Source organism: Schistocerca nitens, chromosome 2 (genome assembly GCF_023898315.1).
Source record: "Schistocerca nitens isolate TAMUIC-IGC-003100 chromosome 2, iqSchNite1.1, whole genome shotgun sequence".
In the NCBI taxonomy this organism is placed as follows: domain Eukaryota; kingdom Metazoa; phylum Arthropoda; class Insecta; order Orthoptera; family Acrididae; genus Schistocerca; species Schistocerca nitens.
The window spans coordinates 278,505,377-278,525,306 of record NC_064615.1 but is presented as its reverse complement, the minus strand read 5'-3'; the positions used below and the strand labels follow the sequence as shown (position 1 = coordinate 278,525,306).

Genomic DNA, 19,930 nt, shown 5'->3' with positions numbered 1-19,930 from the left:
AAGACTGGCAATGGCAAGGAAATCGTTTCTGAAGAAGAGAAATCTGTTAACACCGAGAATTGATTAAGTGTTAGGAAGTCGTTTCTGAAAGTATTTGTATGGAGTGTAGCCATGTATGGAAGTGAAACATGGACGATAAATAGTTTGGACAAGAAGAGAATAGAAGCTTTCGAAATGTGATGCTACAGAAGAATGCTGAAGATTAGATGGATAGATTATATAACTAATGAGGAAGTATTGAATAGGATTGGGGAGAAGAGAAGTTTGTGGCACAACTTGACCAGAATAAGGGATCGGTTGGTAGGACATGTTCTGAGGCATCAAGGGATCACCAATTTAATATTGGAGGGCAGCGTGGAGGGTAAAAATCGTTGAGGGAGACCAAGAGATGAATACACTAAGCAGATTCAGAAGGATGTAGGTTGCAGTAGGTACTGGGAGATGAAGAAGCTTGCACAGGATCGAGTAGCATGGAGAGCTGCATCAAACCAGTCTCAGGACTGAAGACCACAACAACAACAACAACAACAACAACAATAGAAGGCATGAGTTTAAGTATAATTGTGTGCCTGCATAAAATTCCACTGAAGCCAGGTCTGCGCTCCCCTCTCCCTTTCCATAAATACGTGGCAAAAGAAAATCATCTTAAATAGAGAGACCAGTTGTGATTATATATAATATGAGAACCCCTGCTGTTGCATAAGAATGGGCAGTAACTATCCCAATACAGACACGGCTTCTTTGTTGAAATACCATAGATATTAAATAAATCTCGATTAATCTATATTCTCCATCATAAAGATTAGGTGAAACCTAAAGTTAGTCACTAATTCAGTCTCATGCTGGGTCAACAAATTAAAGTAAATAAAACATCTACGCTTCCTTTTAAACCCTGCTAGGTGCCTTCTGTAGTGGTTCTAAAGATTGCGTTACCCGTTGCCATCAAATTTTTACCCGTTGGTTAAACCCACCCGATAGAAATTATTAATACGCCAGCAGTAACTAGCAGGGGTCTGTAATCTCGTGGATCACACGAATTTGTTAAACCAGTACTACAGAGAGTAAGTTGCAGAAGCTGTACGACATGATAAGCGACGGTAATCTTCCTACCAGGTCAAATTTTACCTGTACCACCGGTTGTAAGGTTTCGTTGCAGGGGAAGATAGATAACGTCTGTAGGGAAATGAAACAGACCTTTGAATAAAAGAGAAATTGCACGAATATCAGGAGCTGACGAGAGAAACCAGTACTAAGCAAGGAAGAGAAAGCTGAAAGATGGAAGTAATATATAGAAGATCTATAAAAGAGAAGTGAACTTCAAGACAAGGTTAAAAAATAAATAAGTAAATTAAAATAAGGTGAACTAGACGTGCGTGAGAAGAGCGTGATAGAGCTCTAAAAAGGCATAAATTGAAACAAAGTACGGCAATAGACTACATTGCCACAAATCATTGCGATCCTTTGTACAGCCACCTGTTGTGCAAAATTTACCAGACTGGCGAAATACCCCCAGATTTCAAGAAGGATGTAATTAACTCCTACTCGAAAACAAGGCGTTTTAATATGGTCATGGCTTCAAAATACTGACATAATTTATTTAGAAAAGAATTGGCAATCTTCAGGAAGCCGACCTCGGAGAACGTAAGTTTGGGTTGTGGAGGAATATAAGAACGTACAAGGAAATTATACTGGCGTGGAGAAGGTTAAGAACGAAAATAATCTTCGCATCATGTGTCACTGCAAAGTAAAAAAAGCTCGATGATACTTGGACCGGACACGGAAGGAACTGCTACAGTATAGTTCAGAAGGTAACTGAAAGAAATACGCAATGCGCCGTAAGGAAATGACACTTTTATTCAAAGATAATAATTACACTGAAGTCACCGTGTAACCTCCCCCTCACTTATCGACCTTAATGACAGTGAAAAATTAAACCGCGTGTACCTAATGGGAATTTTGGAAAAGCAATCGTCACCGAAGTTAATCTGTCGGTAAAGAGGGAGGAAAGGGTTACATCTAAATGAAAGGAAAAATGCAAATGAAACTGGTGGAAATTAATTTTGAAAAGGGGTAAAGTTAATAAAGAAAGTAAATGTGCGGCCGTTACGTCAACAATTAACTAGCGGTAATTAGATATTTGAGATTTGGGGGAAATCACGGTCGCCAGTCCTAAGGACAATTACTATAGTAACTGAAAAAGAAAGGTTATTACACATATAATTAGCACTAGAAGCGTGGCAACTGAAGGTTGACACGTGTAGTGTGAAAACTGAAAGTTTGTCAGAAGTAATAAATTTCGCTACACTCTGACTTAATTTAGCAAAAGAATTAATAAATCCGGAAAATCGAAAGTTAATTTAGTGACTGAAGTTAATAGTGAGCTTTCTTTCTGAAGCACATCGAAATCCAGCAGAATACGGTTAGTCTTGGACTACCTCAACAATCATTTCAAAAGCAACTTGACTCTACGCAATTTAGAAACAAGAGATTTAACTTTGAACTTGAATTAAATAATTCTGAATAATTAACAATAATAAAATTTAGTACGTACCAAGCTGAGCTGCAGTCACAGGTAAGCTAAAATATGCTAACAAAACTCGCACTCTTAATTTGTGCTTGTGTAATCTAACTATTGTAGCCAGCTATGCTTTAACTGCACTTGGAAACTAAAGTAATGAAATGCAATGATAGTACTTTAATGCTGGCGTCTGAATTTCAACGACACTCGGTTTCATTTCGGAACAGGAAGGGACCCTGCTTGGTAATGCAATTGGGACAATGAGCAACAAAGGTTCATGCTGAGTTGCTGTAATTTTGCGAGGCAAATGGAACAATTTGAAAAGCTGAGGTCTGCCATACAGTTCTGAAACTTTACGTGCTTTTAGTCTTCCTTGTTGGTTGATTGAAGGTTTGAAGCCGTCGATCGAGGAGGTGGAGACAGTCACTCATTGTCGGCCGTCGCTGTTGCAGAAGCTGGATGTTGGCGGGCCTTCTTCTCGACACGGTCACCAGGCGAAACGGGCTCTTGATGTGCGCCAGCTAATGCTTCCCGTCCGCGACACCATGTCAGAAACTATCATCGCGAGTCGAGCGCAATTACATGCTGCCAAACCCCGAAAGCGCGGCAACTCGCGGGAGCGTCACACAACACATCTGCTCCACTCGCTACTCCAGCCAGACCCCGACTGCTCTGCCCGCGCTCCACGCGGCAGAGTTAACACTACCAAAGATCCTACACACTTTGATTCTTCACACGACCTATCGATGTAATCGTTCGATAGCAGTTTTCCCTAGGCAAGACCGAGCGTAAAAATACAAATAATATTTACGAAACAAACCAATTATACACCGACATAAATGCATACATACATATATATATATATATATATATATATATATATAAATAGTAAAACAATTACAATATATAAAGGCACAGAAATGTCATATATTCAGGTAACAAATTAAGGAAAAAACTTACAGTACAACAGATGGAAATAGGAGGATATGCATTTCCGGCGTTACAACCGCTACTTATGGTCGCCCCTGTACATTACAAAAGTCGGGAGACGATTCCCAATACACAAGGACGGTAATGCACGCTCTGCAACATGCTCCCACAAGGCCGGTAAGTTCTTATCGTAAGGCACTGTGTTCCGCCAGCAGCTCGGTTTGCAACTGCTGCATGATCACAGGAGGACGCAGGCGCGCTGCAGTCGGCCCCCTCAACGCGTCCAGCGCGTGTTCATGCAGCCACACGACAACACCTGGACCACCAAAACGATCATGTTCGACTGTGTTGCTGGGTGCATTACGTGTTGCCACTTGTCGCCGTATGCCGGTACATCTACACTACTGGCCATTAAAACTGCTACACCATGAAGATGACATGCTACAGACGCGAAATTTAACCGACAGGAAGAAGATGCTGTGATATGCAAATGATTAGCTTTTCAGAGCATCCACACAAGGTTGGCGCCGGTGGCGAACCTACAACGTGCTGACATGAGGGAAGTTTCCAACCGATTTCTCATACACAAACAGCAGTTGACCGGCGTTGCCTGGTGAAACGTTGTTATGATGCCTAGTGTTAGTAGGAGAAATGCGTACCATCACGTTTCCGACTTTGATAAAGGTCGGATTGTAGCCTATCGCGATTGCGGTTTATCGTATCGCGACATTGCTGCTCGCGTTGGTCGAGATCCAATGACTGTTAGCAGAATATGGAATCGGTGGGTTCAGGAGGGTAATACGGAACGCCGTGTTGGATCCCAACAGCCTCGTATCACAAGCAGTCGAGATGACAGGCATCTTATCCGCATGGCTGTACGGATCGTGCAGCCACGTCTCGATCCCTGAGTCAACAGATGGGGAAATTTGCAAGACAACAGCCATGTGCACGAACAGTTTGACGACGTTTTCAGCAATATGGACTATTTTTTCGGACGAATCCAGGTTCTGTTTACAGCATCATGATGGTCGCATCCGTGTTTGGTGACATCGCGATGAACGCACATTGTGTATTCGCACAAACGTGTATTCGTCATCGCCATACTGGCTTATCACCCGGCGTTATGGTATGGGGTGCCATTGGTTACACGTCTCGGTCACCTCTCGTTCGCACTGACGGCACTTTGAACAGTGGACGTTACATTTCAGATGTGTTACGTCCCGTGGCTCTACCCTTCATTCGATTCCTGCGAAACCCTACATTTCAGCAGGATAATGCACTTCAGCAGGATAATGCACGACCGCATGTTGCAGGTCCTGTATGGGTCTTTCTGGATACAGAAAATGTTCGACTGCTGCCCTGGCCAGCACATTCTCCAGATCTCTCACTAACTGAAAACATCTGGTCAATGGTGGCCGAGCAACTGGCTCGTCACAATACGCCAGTCACTACTCTTGATGAACTGTGGTATCGTGTTGAAGTTGCATGGGTAGCTGTACCTGTACATGCCATCCAAGCTCTGGCGTATCAAGGCCGATATTAAGACCGGAGGTGGTTGTTCTGCGTAATGATTTCTCAGGATCTATGCACCCAAATTGCGTGAAAATGTAATCACATGTCAGTTCTAGTATAATATATTTGTCCAATCAATACCCGTTTATCATCTGCATTTCTTCTTGGTTTAGCAATTTCAATGGCCAGTAGTGTAGCATCGTGAAATTTGAGCGTTATGGTGGGCTTGATATTATGGTGTGGGAAGGCACAATTTTTCACTGGCTTACTAATCTAGAAATCCTTAAGATGGTACACACATTAGTCAACGGTATTCTGAGACTTTAATCCTTCCTCATGTGCATCTTGTCAGTGTTGCATTCAGTCCTGACTTCGTTTTTGTGGATGACAATGGGCGACCGCGTCTAATGGATCAGGCGGACGAATTCTTGGAACGCGTACATCGAATGGGTGGCCTGACCATTCCCCCGACTTAAATCCCTTCGAGCACATGTGGGATGCATAGGGCAGACACAGTGCTGCGTCCCCACGTACACCATTCAGCAGTTGGCACCTATGCTGGAGGATGAATGGAACGGCCTATCACAAGAACTCCATACCAACTTGCTGGGCAGCATAGGAGCACGATGCAGTTATGCACTGCCGTCTGTTGTGAACACACAGTTAGTAAAGGATCCTGTTTCACTTTTAGTAATGCCTAGGTGACCACCATGAAATGCTTTGACTGCAGTGTAACTATTGTTTTGGTATAAAAGTGCCATTTCTGTTCCCCTTGTTGGGTATTTCTTTCAGTTACCTTTGATACTATAGTGTAGCAGCTCTTTCTATACATGGTCCAAGTTTCATTGAGCTATTTTACTTGAGAGCGGCAGACCATGCAAAGGTTGTTTCCATCCTTGCGTTTTGTATAGCAGTTGATTTTAAACTAAAAAAATGTGCCACAGAAAGTACAAAATACTGTCGTTGATGAAAGTCAAATCTACATTTACATCATCTATAGATTTATAGACAGGTTTTGACAACGTTGACTAGGATCCAGTAAAAATCTCAAACTCATATATGTAAAGACTGGACTGGTAACGAAAGGTTATCTTGTACAGAAACCAGATTTTAGTTTCGAGTCGAAGAAAGTGAAAGGGAAGCTGCAGCTGAGAAAGGCGTGAAACAAGTTTGAAGCATGGTCCCGATGTTATTCAGTGTGACTCAGCTTAAGCTTCCCAGCTGTTAAAACAGTCTGAAATGGAAAAATTAGTTTTTAGTTACGAAAAACTTGGTGCGCAGATATCTGAATCCTTCAAGAATGTATTTGGTAAAATGAAGCCTGATGAATGTAAACCTAAAATTAGTATAATTATTCCGGTGGATATAACCAAAACCTTTTAATAAATTGTAACATTCAAAAAATATCAGGTTGCCAGAGCAACGACCTTGAAAGCATCATGTAATCATTCACCTGTCCCCAGACCACCTCTAGCACCCCTCTCCACACCCTCCCCTCTACCACCACTCTCTGATCACCCAAAAGCCAATCACAGCTTACCATTTTATCTGTCATTAAAATGAAACAGCCATTACACCCAATACAGTATTCTGATGAGCTTTAAAATGAATCACCCAGTCACAATGTAGCTGTCAAATCAAGCAACCTTCACTTGAAATACGTAAAAATTCAAATATATTTGCCAATAATACCGTATTTCCATGTTGAAAAGTACGCTAATTTTAATTGAATTGTATAAATATGGTACCATTTTTAAATGTTATTTGCCAATAATACAGTGTTGTCTTGTAAAAAAAAAGTGTAACTTTCAGTTGAATTGCCATCATATCAGAAGATAGGATGAGTTGGACAAAAATAGAGAAATATCAAAAACAGTACACATTACCATGTCTAATATGGTGTAGGAAAACTGATGGAATTTATAACAGGTTTCAGTTGTCTCAGAATGGATTAATACAGATCCTGGATGGTTTCCGAGGGCATATTATACCTTTCTTACATCAAAATCGTGTCAGGTTCAGGTAACGATGACAGATGTGGACAGCACTCATTCAACTTCCTCTCTAAAGGAGACTTCAGTTTGTCTTGGAATTCCAGGACATCCTCAGACATTCAATTATACACTGGCTTTTGATACGGAGATACGATGACTGAGACCAGGGGAGGTGTGAAAATTCATTATTGCTCATTGTGCTCACAAAATCAGTCTTAGACAACGTGAGCTATGTGAACAAGCACCTGCTTATCTGGGAACACAGAATCACATTTGGGAACAACATTGTACTGTGGACTTGATAAGGCAAAATGGTCACATAATCCTTGGCACTAACGTGTTCTTGCAAGAGTAACCACGGGGCACATGTAATACTACGATATCGCTGTAAAAATCATCACCAATCCCCAGCCAAATTCCATCTTTATGACGTAAACGTGGCCACTAGTTGGGAACTGTGAAACTTGACACATCCCTCTGAATGACTGTCTCCCATTGCTCTACTGTCCAGGTATAGTGAACTTTGTTCCACGTTTTCCTGTTTGGCATTTACACCACTGGTTTTGGAAGTCCAGCTCAAACTGCAATTCCTTGCTTCTGTAGCTCCCTTCGGTTCATTCTAGTGCTGACAAGACTCGTGAGTGCGACATTTAGTCCTGAAATGACTTTTGTAGCTGTCGTCCTACGATTTTTCGTCACAATTCTCTTCAGTAATCCTCTGTCACGATCACTCAACGCACTTTCGTCCGCGTTATAACTAAGCAGAAGGTGTTTTTCCCCTTTCCCTGTATACGATGTATATCTTCGATACTTTACCTCTCTTTGGCTACCTAGGTTAAGGAAGCACCATACGAGCACCAACAATTCGGCCCTGTTCGACGTCACTTAGCTCCCACATTATACACTCACAACTATACAAAACACTGGGAGCACTGCTCTGCCCACGACCAACATTTGAAACCTACTTAGCAAACTGCACAGGTGTCATTCATAGTCAAATACAAAATCGCCTTTATGTTGAAGCATGCATTAATACACTGTTTCCATATTTCTGTCCGAGCACTTTACGGTAAAGAGCCGAAGAAACTCATACACCTGCGTGATATCGTGTAGGACCCCCGAACACGCAGACATGTCGCAAGACGACGTGCCATGGACTCGACTAATGTCTGAGTTTGTGCTGGAGGGAACTGACACTGTGAATCCTGCAGGGCTGTCCATAAGCCCGTAAGACTGCGATGGGATGGAGATGTCTTCTGAACAGAACGTTGCAAGGCATTCCAGACAGGCTCAATAATGTTCATGTCTGGGGAGTTTGGTGGCCGGCAGAAGTGTTTAAACTCAGAAGGGTGTTACTAGAGACACTCTGTGGCAATTCCCGCCGTGTGAGGTGTCGCGTTGTACTGCAGGAATTGCTTAAGTCCGTCGTAATACACAATGGACATGAATGGATGCACTTGATCAGACAGGATGCTCAAGTACGTGTCACCTGTCAGGGTTGTTCCTAGATGTGTCTGAGGTCCCATATCACTAACTGCACACGCCCCACACCATTACAGAGCCTCCATCAGCTTGACCTGTCCCCTGCTGACATGGAGGCTCCATACCTGTACACGTTTATCCACTAGATACAATTTGAAACGAGACTCGTCTGACCAGGCAACACGTTTCCAGTCATCAACAGTCACATGTCGGTGTTGACGAGCCCAGCCTAGGCGTAAAGCTTTGTGTCGTGCAGTCATCAAAGATACACGAGTAGGTCTTCGGCTCCGAAAACCAATATCGATGATGTTTCGTTGAATGGTTCGCACCCTCATAATTACTGATGACCCGGCATTGAAATCTGGAGCAGTCTGAGGAAGGGTTACACTTTTGTCATGTTGAACAACTCTCATCAGTTGTCGTTGTTCCTGTTCTTGCAGGATCTTTTTTCGGCCGCAGCGATGCTGCAGATTTGATGTTTTACCGGATTTCTGATATTCGTGGTAGATTCGTTAAATTGTCGTACGGGATATCCCCACTTCAGCGCTACCTCGGAGATACTGTGTCCCATCGCTCGTGCGCCGACTATAACACCACGTTCAAACACACTTAAATCTCGATAACCTGCCATTATAGCAGCAGTAACCGATCTAACAACTGCGCCTGACACTTGTTGTCTTATATAGGCGTTGCCAACCGAAGTGCCGTATTCTGCCCGTTTACATATCTACACTCCTGGAAATTGAAATAAGAACACCGTGAATTCATTGTCCCAGGAAGGGGAAACTTTATTGACACATTCCTGGGGTCAGATACATCACATGATCACACTGACAGAACCACAGGCACATAGACACAGGCAACAGAGCATGCACAATGTCGGCACTAGTACAGTGTATATCCACCTTTCGCAGCAATGCAGGCTGCTATTCTCCCATGGAGATGATCGTAGAGATGCTGGATGTAGTCCTGTGGAACGGCTTGCCATGCCATTTCCACCTGGCGCCTCAGTTGGACCAGCGTTCGTGCTGGACGTGCAGACCGCGTGAGACGACGCTTCATCCAGTCCCAAACATGCTCAATGGGGGACAGATCCGGAGATCTTGCTGGCCAGGGTAGTTGACTTACACCTTCTAGAGCACGTTGGGTGGCACGAGATACATGCGGACGTGCATTGTCCTGTTGGAACAGCAAGTTCCCTTGCCGGTCTAGGAATGGTAGAACGATGGGTTCGATGACGGTTTGGATGTACCGTGCACTATTCAGTGTCCCCTCGACGATCACCAGTGGTGTACGGCCAGTGTAGGAGATCGCTCCCCACACCATGATGCCGGGTGTTGGCCCTGTGTGCCTCGGTCGTATGCAGTCCTGATTGTGGCGCTCACCTGCACGGCGCCAAACACGCATACGACCATCATTGGCACCAAGGCAGAAGCGACTCTCATCGCTGAAGACGACACGTCTCCATTCGTCCCTCCATTCACGCCTGTCGCGACACCACTGGAGGCGGGCTGCACGATGTTGGGGCGTGAGCAGAAGACGGCCTAACGGTGTGCGGGACCGTAGCCCAGCTTCATGGAGACGGTTGCGAATGGTCCTCGCCGATACTCCAGGAGCAACAGTGTCCCTAATTTGCTGGGAAGTGGCGGTGCGGTCCCCTACGGCACTGCGTAGGATCCTACGGTCTTGGCGTGCATTCGTGCGTCGCTGCGGTCCGGTCCCAGGTCGACGGGCACGTGCACCTTCCGCCGACCACTGGCGACAACATCGATGTACTGTGGAGACCTCACGCCCCACGTGTTGAGCAATTCGGCGGTACGTCCACCCGGCCTCCCGCATGCCCACTATACGCCCTCGCTCAAAGTCCGTCAACTGCACATACGGTTCACGTCCACGCTGTCGCGGCATGCTACCAGTGTTAAAGACTGCGATGGAGCTCCGTATGCCACGGCAAACTGGCTGACACTGACGGCGGCGGTGCACAAATGGTGCGCAGCTAGCGCCATTCGACGGCCAACACCGCGGTTCCTGGTGTGTCCGCTGTGCCGTGCGTGTGATCATTGCTTGTACAGCCCTCTCGCAGTGTCCGGAGCAAGTATGGTGGGTCTGACACACCGGTGTCAATGTGTTCTTTTTTCCATTTCCAGGAGTGTATTTATTTGAATACTAATTTCTATACCAGTTTAACTGTCGCTTTATTTGTCAATACTACGCTATTATCACTGTTTGTTTCTGTTCTATCCTTGTATTTGGCAATTCTACGTATAAAAAATACCAAAATTTACTCGAATAGTGTAAAAACGCCACAATATTCAAATACATTTGCAAATACTGCAATATTTTCGAGTAGAAAATATACGTAAGCTTCACTTGAATTGGTGGCATGAAAAAAGACATTACCAAGAGTCCTGACATTGACAGCCAAGCTATTTTTCACTTTAAGTGTGTAAACTGAAGCCATTCAGCACACACACACGCACACACACACACACACACACACACACACACACACACACACACACATGCCGCGCCGAGCGGTCTAAGGCGCTGCAGTCATGTACTGTGCGGCTGGTCCCGGCGGAGGTTCGAGTCCTCCCTCGGGCATTGGTGTGTGTGTGTTTGTCCTTAGGATAATTTAGGTTAAGTAGTGTGTAAACTTATGGACTGATGACCTTCGCAGTTAAGTCCCATAAGATTTCACACACATTTGAACATTTTTGAACACCCACACCCACACACACACACACACAAAACAGCGTGCGCTAATGTCTTCGTTTTTGTGTCGTGTTCGAAAGTATCCATTGACACTACATTATTTCCACAAGCTTCTCCTTCATATAGGTACGAATCGATCGTTGCTGTGATTTCAACGTCCTAGTTTCGACTACACTTGGAGGTCACCCAAACATCCACTTTCCACTGCTCTGCAAGAGCACCATCCAAAAGCCCACAATTAGATCACAGGAGGCTTTTAGCAAAAGTTCTGCTTTGTCAGCAAAATTTTGCCTCGTCAACAAAAATTTCCAGCTGTGCTGAAAACTACCTGAAAGACAGATTTATTTTTTACGTCACGTTGAAAGTTATGCATTCATAAAATTACGTAAACTTTCGGTATTTCAAAGTACCCTACAGGATGCTCAAATGTATCTGAACGCTCTGAACGTTTAGCACCTTATTCGAAAGTATACAACCACAAAATTTACATTAAGCTTCACATGCAGACACGCAAATTAAGATGGTATAAGGCACAATGGAGCCTCCAAAGCTAAATTATTCTATGATGATTGTCAACGTTTCACAAGGCATCTGAGGGACGGAATACGCTGACTGATTATTTTGACATTTATGACAGTCTTGTCTTGCTGATAACCAATCTATTTCTCTTTCTTATTTCTCTTTATTAGCTCAGCGGTAATTTACGTAATTTGGCTGAAACTTATGTAATTTTATAGAAATAGGAAGTCAATTTTTTTTTCAAAGTTCTCTCTCTCTCTACACCTCTCCCTCTCTCTGTCTCTCTCTCTCTCTCTCTGTCTCTCTCTCTCTCTCTCTCTCTCTCTCTCTGTGTGTGTGTGTGTGTGTGTGTGTGTGTGTGTGTGTGTGTGGTGAGGGGGGGGGGTGAGTGGGTGGGTGAGTGGATGGGTGACAAATGGGGCCAAATTACACACTCAATGCCAGAAAGCTTGCCAACATCTTTTCTCATGCTGCTAAATCGAGTGAAGATTAGGTATTTTTTCTACATGGAAATACTGTAGTATTTCCAACATATTTGAACATGATGACAGTTTAGATGAAGGGTGGATAATTCTCCGCTTGAAAATTAGTACTTTGATCATGACGCCTCATTTCCACAATTCAAGTGAACTTGAAGTAATACTTTGGTATAGGAATACTGTAGTCTCAGCCAATATGTCTGAATATGGCACCATTTTTTACATTTTAAGTGAAGGTTACGCAATTTTCTGTATGATAATGGTGTTTATCTTTAACATAACACCATTTTTATGCAATTCCACTTTATCTAATTTCAGGTTACCTAATTTGGCAGTTACGCTGTAGATGGCTGCTACCTTTTAAAGTCGGCTGTAACTGTAGGCTGTGATTGACTGCTTAATTTTTAATTTCATTTTATTGACCGCTAAAATAGTACGCTGGGATTACCCTGGCGGTGGAGAGGCGGGCGGTCGAGGGGACGGGAGGTGAGATGGAAGGCGGAATAGGGGATGGGGGAGAAGTAGGGGTGGTTAAGTGGAGGGCCGTGTAGTGGGACAAGATTACGTAATGCGTTCAATGATATTGCCCTGCTCATTGATTTTCTCGATGTGTTGTATAAAGGCTTTTGACTAGTTACACCTGTGTGCCGATAGATGTACTACTTAAAATCTCGTTTACTTCAGTGTATTATTGTGAGTAGAAGTATGTGACACAGGCGAAATGGGACCCGAATATATAACAGAAAAATAACTATATTAAGTATAATAAATGTAACATTAATAGTGATTGGTAGTGTTATGAAAAAAATATTGTACTCGATATTTTTGGCCTTATGTACTTAAAAGCCAACTTCAACATATTAAGAGGGTGATCTCTTGCCCATGTCATTTTATTTATTTACTCGTGTCCAGAACATAGTGGTCTGGTGGTGGAAAGATTTGCCGCTGGAATATCTTCCAGCGTTGCCCAGGGTACGCCCGATCGTTTGGTTTTTCATGACATTAACTGAACAATCTGCGGGGAGGCTATTTCCATGTACCCCGACTATGTCATACTAAGCATAAATAAACATTTAATGTCGATAAATTAAATAGATGTGCCACAGAACTATTTGTATAAATGAGATGGAAAAATATTTGACCTTATAGTTAATCAAGCAGCTGTTGTTTCTCTTTCCTTGGTATTAATATCGTTGATGTTTATGTAGTTTATGAGATTATGCAGAATTTTGTTGCTTATCACTGTTTCATATTGGATTTATCAAACGGAGTGTCCTCTCTGGCTCCTTAGCGAAACTAATGTGCTGCATTGGTGATATAATTTATTGCGATAAAGAAGGTCCCATTGTTAAAATGATGGTACTATGCAGTATAAACTACACAATTCGCATTTACCTGACAAAGAACACAACAGTGTAACTCGCAAAGTGCTGGTTGCGCTGTTGTCACTGTGGATAACAAACACAAGCTGGAGTGTCGCGCCTGAGTGGGTTAGACTGAGCTCGTAACCACACACCACGAAAATTTAGTTTCCTTTAATTCCACTGAGAAACATAACTGTATTTTTGCCTTAAAATAAATAATAATTACTTTTACAGTAAACGATGTCGAGAATCCCCGGGATTTGGCCGAGTGTCCATATAATGAGAAGATATACCGCGAAGACCAACGCATAGATGGAACTTATTTTGAGTGCAAGAAATGCGTCTGCAAAGAAGGATTTGACGGTAAGTGAATGACCTCCTTCCTGCAGACGTGCCATTCACAATGGTATTGATGATCTACAGATTAATTAGATGTAGCCAGTCCATATATAAATGGTACAACAGTATGTGCTGTGGAAGTTGAATGTTGATTTTGTTTCAAGAAGTTCTACAAGAATTTGTCTTCCTCTTTGTTGGTAGCCAGATTCTTCTCACAAACTTATGCTTTTTTGACAAGTTTTATCTGCATACACGTTAGTAATTGAATTTAAAAATTACTCGTTATAATATATAGTATAGTTGTGTAGTGCAATTTGTGTTTATGTTCTACTGTAAGGGTTGTTGAAGAAGAGATGTTTCAAAATTACACCCTAAGGGGGCGAAATAGGAAACGAAACGTGCTTTGAAAATACGTCAATATTAAGGCAGTTTAGAAGGTAGGCCTACGGGAATTGGTATTTCGTCTCCCTGTAAGAAATAAAGAAATACACGTGTCAGCGTTTTTAGAAATTTAACCTGTATTGTGGTGAAGTATTGGGTACAATTTGTTTTATTTTTTTAAAATAAACCATTATTAAAGAAGTACTAAGGTATTTTTAAAGCTATATCTAGAAATTCGGTATTTGACTTCTCGGTTACCACAAAAAATACGTGATTCACAGTTTTTGGAAATTCAACCTCTATGACGGTGAGACAGGGGATGAAAAGTTTTATGGAAATATTTCATTAGGCGAGCATTTTAGAAGATAAATGTATGAAAATTTGTGTTTGTTCCCACACAAGGAAATACATAAGGGAGTACGGGTAGCACCAGATGGAAACACAATAAATCAGAACGACCATATACTAATTGATGCAAGGTACAAGTCAGACTTACTGGATGTAGGGAGTTTAAGAGGTTTAGATAGAGACACGGATCACTTCCTAGTTTGTACATGGGTGAGAGCAGCAATACCTAACGCAGTGAAAGGAACCTGGCCCAAGAAACAGAAATATGACATTGCAGCTTGAGATTCACAGGAAGCAAGGGAACGATACCAGGAGAGAATAATTCAGGCCCTTGAAAACGCGCCGGCCTTTGTGGCCTAGCGGTTCTAGGCGCTACAGTCTGGATCCGCACGACCGCTACGGTCACAGGTTCGAATCCTGCCTCGGGCATGGATGTGTATGATATCCTTAGGTTAGTTAGGTTTAAGTAGTTCTAAGTTCTAGGGTACTGATGACCTCAGCAGTTAAGTCCCAGTTGAACCATTTTCGAACCTTGAAAACGCTGGAGAATTTAACAACATTGAGGGTCAATGGGAAAAGATAAAAAAGACAGTTCAGACAGTAGCAGGCGTAAGGCAAACAAGAACTTCGTAGTTCGATACCTAATGTGAAACAGTAACAAATGAAAAAAACATTAAGCACACAGAAGTACATTACAACCACACTGAACGAAGAAAACAGTGGAAGCCTATAAAGAAAAACGAATTAAATAAAGGACCCACCAAAGGAAACAGAGTGAGTAGATTAAAGCAAATACTGAAGAAATGGAGCTTCTGAGAAGTGCAAACGAGGCAAGGAAATTTTATAGAAAGGTGAATAAGGCATGGAAACTTTTTTGAGGCAGAACAAGTTTAATAAAAGATTAGAACAGCGAAATTATAAGTGAAGAGAAGGAGATATGTGAGAGGTGCCGTCGCTACTTTGATAAACTGCTTAGTCCGAGACCAGTACTACCAAGGAACTCAACAGAAGTACAGGAGGAAGAACGGTACTGACATACTTAACTTAGAAGATGTGAGAACAGCAATGAGGAAATTAAAGAACAACAAGACGACAGGAACGGAAGGCATTCCGGTAGAACTTTTTAAGCAAGAAGACACTGAATTGGAGATGAACAACCTGAAACTGGTTAATCTAATATGGAAAGAAAAGGAAATGCCACAAACTTCGAAAGAGGCAATTATATACCCTATATATGAGAAAGGAGACCAGATGAAATGCGATAGCTGTAGGGGGATCACACTGCTTAACCTGGGATATAAAATCCTCTCTAACATACTGTACGATGGACTGCTCCCAATAACGGTGAGGGAAACGAGGATTTATCCCCAGTAAGTCAACTATCAACCAGATATTTACCCTAAGACAAATTCTGGAAAAAAACAAAGGAATTTCATCTTTTTATTGATTTTAAAGCAGAGTAATAGTATAGACAGAGAGCAACTATATCATACTCAAGGTGAATTGGGCATTCCAAAAGAACTGATAAAGGTAGTAAAGAGAGAAATGCAAAGTTGCACAACAACTGGGAAAATGTACAAAATAATTTGGAAAGTCAAAACGGAGTACAGCAAGGTGATTAGCTAGCATGCCTCCTACTCAACGCCGCCTTGGAGAAGGTGATGAGAGAAGCAAATATCTTGATTAAGGGAACGATTTTTTATAAATCTGTGCAGATACTGGCCTAAGCGACATGGTAGCAAGGGAATGGAAGAAACATTCACTGTACTTGAACAGGCTGGCAGGAATATAGGACTAAATATCAATCAGCAGAAAACAGTCTGCCACCGTAGCTGAGTGGACAGCGCTCCAGCTTGTCATGCCGGGGGCCCAGGTACGACTCCTGGCTGGGTTGGAGATTGTCTCCGCTTAAGGCATGGGTGTCTGTGTCGTCTTCCTCGTCATCGTTTCATCCTCATCGACGCGCAAGTCGCAGAAGTGGCGTCTCCTCAAAACAGGCGATCAGGTCTTCCCTCCGGGAGGCCCTCTCCACACGACATTTCATTTCATTTTCAGCAGAAAACAAAATACCTAGCTCCTGGGGAAACGTACAGGGAGAAAATGCCAGCCGAAATAACGATGGGTAGTCATTTATACCTTTGAGAGAGTCAGTCATTTCAAGAACCTGGGTTCGATTGTAATCAGGCTAAATTATACCTCATATAAAATAAAGCAGAGACTAATTGCAGCCAATAAAGCTCATTTCGCCTTAACAAAGCTTCTCTGCCTTCAAGAATCCTGACTAGTACCCCTAAACTAACAATGTATAAAACACTGATCAGATTAGTGCTTAAACACACCTCCAAAACCTGGGCTCCGACAGCAAAGAATTCTGAATCGCTGGATGCATTCGAGAGAAAGATAATCAGGAGAATCATAGACCCAATTTCCGAAAGACAAAGATGGAGGAGGAGATACAACCATGCGTTGAAAGCCATCTACAAAGAGCAGCCTATTAGAAGAACTGCGAAGTCATTTAGGCTGAGGTGGGCTTGGTGCGTGCCACGGACGAGTGATACAGAAACACCAAAAAACGGTTTACAAGGAAAGCCAGATGACAGGACGTGGCAGATTGAAAACTAGATGGGAGGACGGAGTCATAGAAGACCATCGGAAGACGCGCTACAGTAACTGCAAAATGTGCAAGAGACCATGATAAACGGAAGGAGATAGTCGAAGAGGCCAAGTCTCATCATGAGATGTAGAGCGCAGAAGAAGAATGCATCATTTCAAAGTTTAGTAAGCACTACCTAACAGCTGTGTAGATTGCGGCTGAATTCTGTAAACAGCAGAATATTCAGCTGAAGTCAAAAAGGGAATAGTAATTTCTGCATCACGGAATTCAGTGATTGTGAACGGCGAAAACTAAACATCATTGTACCAATACAAAAAATTTAATTTCCTAACTAAATTATCTGAGCATGTCTTTACTCAAATAAACTTTCACAACAGATGAAATGAACATGGGGCATTTCACAAGGAAGTGAGTTGAAATTGAATTTATTGCTAATAAGGAAAGTCTTTCAGTTTAAAATATTTTTTCCTGTGCCATTGCATTTGCAACAGTTTTACGGACGCTCCACTTTTGCAGGAACCTTGGATGGACCATGGTGCAAGAGACAGACGTGTGAGTACTCCCTCTATCACACAGCTTCTGAACTAAGGGGATGTGCGCCGGTATTCCGTGAGGGCGATAACTGTTGTGCTTCCAGATTTCACTGTCGTAAGTATTACTACTCAGTTTACCGTAATTACTTCAACTAAAAACTAACCAATAAGATTAAAGTGCCACTTAATATTCGTTTGGACATAAGATTCCTTGTTTAATGAGTCAGTGATGATAAAAGTGGCAATATATCTGTATGATAGAATGATCACTGAAAATGTGTCGCAATTATTTTGATATGAAAATTTAGGTGTATCCAACGTTTTGGTGGTGACAGACAAACAAATTCAAAGCCATCGGTCTCCACAGTGTTGACACAAAACTTTTGGAACCAATCAGTTCAGTGTTGCAGAGGGCAGCAACTATCCAATGAAAGGACTGGCGTGAAATTGTTTGCTATACTTGAGCCTGTGAACCCACTATAGCAGATTACCAAGTTTAGCTACTGTTATCTTTCATTCGTGGTTGCATTCCTTATTTTTCAGTTAGTTGGGTTGGCTCACAAATTCTCGGATGCAGGTAATTTTCCTTAAGAACTTGCTCACCTAAGGAAAGTGTCCGTAGAAAAACGAGTATACCACAGAGCATATAAACTGGGCACCGCCAGCAAAAGCCGAACTCCAGGTAGTCGATAAAGAACAGAATACGCCCTCAAAATCCCTAGCTTTTCTTTTATTTGTTGCATAATCCGTAGAACCTTATTTCCACGAATCACTGTGAACGTATATGGCAATACATTGATGGCCACAGCTGAAGCTCTAAGGACAGCTGAGATTACATTCCACCAGTGATGTCATTTCCCACCTGTTGTCACGGTCTGTGTGTCACCATGATCTTTACGCATGCGTGGTGTGTATGTAGTGCATTAATCAACTGTGGGATGGGGTAGGTCTTCGTTATCAACCACAGCTGCTAGTACATCTTTCACCCTACTGCACATGTGCCACAAGCCACTCATCCCCACCCCTCCGCCCCCACCTCAGACTGTACTGTACACCGCAGGTATTCCCAGAAGCCTCCCCCCTTCCCCCCACCCCTCCCTCGTACCTCCTGCAATACTCTGACAACACCCGTTACCTTGTTACTCACCACCCCTTACCACTCTCTCATTTCTTCCTCCAACGCCACTTGAGTCTCATGATCGAGTCACGTAATACGATTTAAGTAAATGCACAGAATAGCTCTGGCACCATGTTTGGTCGCACCACTCTGCTTTCCCTTGTCCAGTTTCATAGTTCTCCATCAACAACCAACCTTTCGCAATGACTAACACGAAGTTAATTAGGTATAAACCTCCTTAAAAAGCTAACATAGAAAGTACACTTCTTGTCAGCCAACAGAAAAGCACAAAACCGACTAAAATTACTAACACACTGTACTTGACGTTTAAATACTTCTGCCATTAACTTCACCTGTAAATTACTCATTCTTCGCATCCTAGCTTATGCTAACACTGCCTGGATCTCCACCTTCTCTAAATTCCACATACCCCTTCAAATCGGGCAAATGCTTGCACTCCACCTCGCCTTCCACATCCGCCTACCTTCCCCAAAGCGCATCCTATTCCACCTCATCGACTTTTTACACCTTCTTTTGTTGGAGCACATTCGGAAAAACTCATTTCCGGCACGTAGTATCCCATGCACTAAGCACCATTCCCAGAGTCCTGCTGTACCAGTACATCCCTGCTCCTTCATAAACCAGCTGTCAGTATCCAACAACGAATTTCGTCCCGAAATATACCCTTTTTTCCAGTCCTAATTGCAACATTCCACCTCACTGCACCTTTCAACTTTCCTCCCTGTGGCTCAATGACTTTCAGTCGCCACCTCATGTTCCATGGAACTGCATAGTTATACTTTCCATTACACCTCCATCATAATCATTTTCACGCACCGCCAGCACCATTATTACACCACAGCATTAACATCACGATAAGTCTTATTTTTTAACTGTAATATAAAATCACGTAAAAAGTTTTAATGTTCAAATACATTATTGGACGATATAACACTATTAAGACTCAGAGAGGATGGTGGTCTTGAATCTGCCGTTATGATGTCCTGGCGCAATGTGTTGCCTAATAACGTGGCACGTATGTGAGACAACAGCCATATTCCAAGATAAAACTACAGCTTATCAAC

The 19,930-nt window shown here is 42.7% G+C and overlaps 1 protein-coding gene across 1 annotated transcript in view; it reads left to right on the top strand.

The window, feature by feature from the left end:
- The window catches only part of LOC126234364 (uncharacterized), a 93,504-nt gene that overhangs the window by 51,374 nt on the left and 22,200 nt on the right, over positions 1-19,930 (top strand). Inside the window, exons 5-6 of the mRNA XM_049943052.1 lie at positions 13,748-13,876; positions 17,712-17,843. Of these exons, the coding sequence (XP_049799009.1) occupies positions 13,748-13,876; positions 17,712-17,843 (261 nt within the window). The remainder of the gene's footprint in view (positions 1-13,747; positions 13,877-17,711; positions 17,844-19,930) is intronic.